This window comes from Antrostomus carolinensis, unplaced genomic scaffold (genome assembly GCF_000700745.2).
Source record: "Antrostomus carolinensis isolate BGI_N321 unplaced genomic scaffold, ASM70074v2 scaffold24757, whole genome shotgun sequence".
Classification (NCBI taxonomy): Eukaryota; Metazoa; Chordata; class Aves; order Caprimulgiformes; family Caprimulgidae; genus Antrostomus; species Antrostomus carolinensis.
Genome location: NW_010328451.1, coordinates 7,375 through 11,164, shown reverse-complemented (window position 1 = coordinate 11,164; position 3,790 = coordinate 7,375). Strand labels below are relative to the sequence as shown.

Here is a 3,790-nt window from a genome sequence, read left to right as displayed (position 1 = left end):
AACCGTGTGACAGCTGAAAGGAACTTGTTTGACAGAGTGGTCAACCTCCGTCTGCCGGGTGAGTCTGTGTGTTAACTCTCTGTCCCTCTCTGTTGAAAACATGCTGGAGCCGTGGCCCTGGGAAGTGAGGGATGTATGGGATCAGACCTCAGCCGTGCCACATCCCTGGCTGGGAAGCTAGCCTGGTCCCACAGACTGCCACAGAGGTGCTGTCTTGACATGTACATCCTCCAGATGGACATGAGCACTGGTGCTCGTCCTAGACCCTTAGCCTCTGTCTGCCCAGCAGTTCTGGTTCACCCCAGGATCTCTGTTCTCCCCAGGCAGCTGATGCATGGGTGTGGTTGTCTGCGGTGGAAGTGGCAGCCATGCTGGGCTTGGGTGGGGAGGTGTCTTGCTAGACACTGGCCGGACAGAGGGTAGGTGGGAGATGTTGGAAAGGCTCAAAGCCCTGGACAGGTTGCCGTTTAGGTAGCAGGCTTGGTTACTGTGCTCTGCATTGAGTAAAGGGTGCACTGAATTACTGGGGAAAGCTCTTCTCAGCAACATCAGTCCTCTTCCTCATGGAGGTGACCGTGGGCAGCTGAGTTGGTCCTGTTAGCAGAGACTGGCTCCAGGTGCCATGTTATGGGCATCCTATATTTCCTGTACAGCAGCTTGATTTTTCTGCCTCCTTAGGAGGGGACAGACCACCTTCTCCTCTTGAGGTTTGGAAGAGGCAGGGGTGCTCCATTGAGAAAGTTTGGGGTTCACATTAGTGGGGAAGACTTCTCTGTGCTTGATGAAACCCATGGTCCCACTGGAGAGCTCAAGTCATGGTGCCTACCTCCTGGACTGCTCCACTACCTGGAGGTAGCAGTGCAGCCCTGCTCTGCCTGTCATGCAGTGGCAGCAGCTCTATCTTTCTCTTTTGCTTCCATAGGGCTGGAGAGTGTGGACCATTACCCAATCCTTGTCGCCGTGACGGGGATTCTGGTTCGGCTGCTTGTGGACACTGATGTTCAGGGGTGAGTGGCTTTTGACTTCCAAAACACGGAGTCACTGCATGTGGCATTGATTTGAGCGCTGCAGCAGTCAGTGCCACGAGAGGTGTGCGGGAGCAATGTCAGTGTGTGGCAGCTGTGCACGGAGCAGGCAGAAGCCAAAGACCCACATGACCCTGCAGCAGCTGCATCCCAGTGCTACTGCTGGATGCAAAACTCCTTCCTCTGGTGCAAGAAAGCCCCTGTGCAAGAAAGCCCCCGTGAGAAGTAGCTATGAGGTGCTGTGCTGACAGCACATGTACACTTTCCTCCTCAGGATGGGGTCTGACAGTCTGTGACAGGACAGTTGCTGTCAGAGATTGTGAGTGCTGTGTGTGAAAGAACTGTGCTGATGTGGTGATGCAGGCGAAGTGCTGCAGCACACAGCGATGGGTGGAAGGGAGTTCATTAAAGCTCCTTTGCTCTGGATCCATCTCAGGTAGGCATCAAAATCTGTGCAGAGCTCTCTGGCTGCCCAGACCTGTGGCACAAGGGTGAAACAAATCCTGTCCAGACACTTAGGTGATGCTGATTTTGGGGTGAAGCAAATCTTGTCTTTTTGGTAGCCGGCTATTCAGCACTGGGGGAGCGATGTAGCTGGACAAAGCCACAGCTGACCTGGTAGTTTCTGTGTGTCTGTGCCTGCTTATACCGAGTCCTCCAAGAAGGCTTATTCTGCTGCCCTCTCCCCTGCCTTTGCTCTCTCCCAGTGTCATTCATAGGTGTCTTGCCTGGCCACCGTGCCCTGTAGGGTGCTGTAGGAGATGGGGCTCTTTTGTCTGTGCTGCATATCCTGCTTGTTTTCACATTTGGAGAATATGATAGTCTCTGGCTTTGCAGAGAGCAGAGCCCCATCTGTCTGAGCAGCTCAGCCCTGCAGCCAGTCTTTCAGCTTCTTCTCTCAAGGACTCAAAGATGTACACAAATATATCTAATTATATCCTGCCTCCGTGGCTGCTGCACAGTAAAGTCTCACAGCCCCAAGTGTGACAGTGCCAAGAGCTTAGCACAAGGTCATTGATCAGTGGCCTTTCTGGATTGTGAACAGGGGTGGATTTTGCACACCCCCAGAATCCTGCTCTGTGGAAAGGACAAATGTAATGGATTTGATGCCACAACTAGATGCTTCTTCCTGGAGTGAAGGGGGGAGGTAATAAAGCAGTTCCCTGCGTGCCAAACAGGATGAGAAGTCCTTCCCTAGCTCCCTGTGCCTTGAACATCTGTCCTGCACCAGGTCATTTGTAGAGCCAAAGAGGGGAAGGGATGAAGCTCTTTCTCTGGCTCTCAGTTTAGCAAACTCCAAATAGCACTGGCAAGATGGCAGCGTGATGGCAGTCACATCCTTCCTAGCCTGCAGGGAGTCCTGGGGAGACATAAAGCTTCCAGGCTGTGTCTCCTTTATCTAAAAAGCCAGTTGTGCTTTAGGTTAGGGAAAACGGGGCCAATGGTGTGAAAGGGGCTGTACATCTGCCAACAGCACCCTCTGCACCTTGGGCAGTGGCAGGATACCAGAGATGCCGTGTCCTGTGGTGTGTGGTTGGGAAGTGGCAAGTGTCTGACTGATCTTCAGGGGCTTTGTAGACACCTCCTTGGGCACTGGAAAGCAGAAATAAATACAAAACAGAGGAATGATGTGAGAAAAGTATCATGTCTTTACGGTGGACCTAGCTGAGCAGGAGAAGCACAAGGTGGAACAGGAGGAAACCCAGGGAAAAATGCCTATAAAACAAAATGCTTCTATGTGATTTTGCAAAGCCCTGCACTAAATCTGAGGTTTGGTACGTCAGTGAGCTATAAAAGGAGCCAAACGTTGCAGGAGAGCCATTGAGGTCAATCAAGACAAAAGAACCGAGGCTGGTGGCTTGTAGACCCTCTGCCATTACCCAGGCAGAGGGGATGGGCAGCCTGATGGTAGAGATCAGCGTGGCCACAGGCAGAGTAGTCCTCATGGAAGGGGAAACTGAGCCACCCACCCTCTTTGCAGGACTCTGAACTGAGGACCAGGGTGCGAGCGTTGTACCCCACTTACGCAGTGGTTCTGCTCTGTGCAGTCGCGTTGAAAACTGCAAACAGGGACAGGATGGAGAAAAAGAGCAGGTGTGAGGGGAAACACTGAGGCTTTTCTGCTGCCTTTGCCTTCCTCAGAGGTTCAGTCCTGGTTTGATCCTGTGTGCAAGTCTCTTGGCGCCATCGCCACAGGGTGCTGAAGGCTGGGAGGTGCAGTGGGGTGAACAGACCCCCGTAGGGATCTCCTCCCCGCAGTCGCCCAAAAACTGTGGAGATGGTACAGGTCAGCAACAGCTGGCTTGGAGCAGGGAAATGGGAAGCATCTATCTGCAGGTGCCTGGGTAAGAGGATGGTCTGTGGAATGGAAGAGAAGAATTTAAACCTTCCTTGGGTCTGTACACTCCAGTGGGAGATGATTGCCATGGGTCATGTTGCTGCAAGGAGTACCTGAGGAGATTTAAAGGATCCCATATGTAACCAGGCTCTCCAGAGAAGACCTGTTTATATGAACTCAAGAGGAGACAACTTTCCTTTTTCCTTCCTCTCAGTGCATTGAGCAGGATAACAAGACAGACTTTTTTCCTTCCTCAGAAGCACTCTGCCTGAGCAGTGCAGGAAGCAGGTAGAAATCTCTTCCAGGTCCCATTTGGTAACTCCCAGATTGCCAGAACTCATTGACAGAGAGGGATTACCTGACCCACATTTGCACATAGGAACTTCTTTGTGGGAATGACCTGGGACAGTAGCTGTTAGCCCAGCTG

The 3,790-nt window shown here is 52.3% G+C and overlaps 1 protein-coding gene across 1 annotated transcript in view; it reads left to right on the top strand.

Moving 5' to 3' along the window:
• The window catches only part of RNF123 (ring finger protein 123), a 37,877-nt gene extending 36,866 nt beyond the window's left edge, over positions 1-1,011 (top strand). The window contains 2 exon segments of the mRNA XM_010172265.2: positions 1-58; positions 923-1,011. Of these exon segments, the coding sequence (XP_010170567.1) occupies positions 1-58; positions 923-1,011 (147 nt within the window).
• The last annotated feature ends 2,779 nt before the right edge of the window (positions 1,012-3,790 follow it).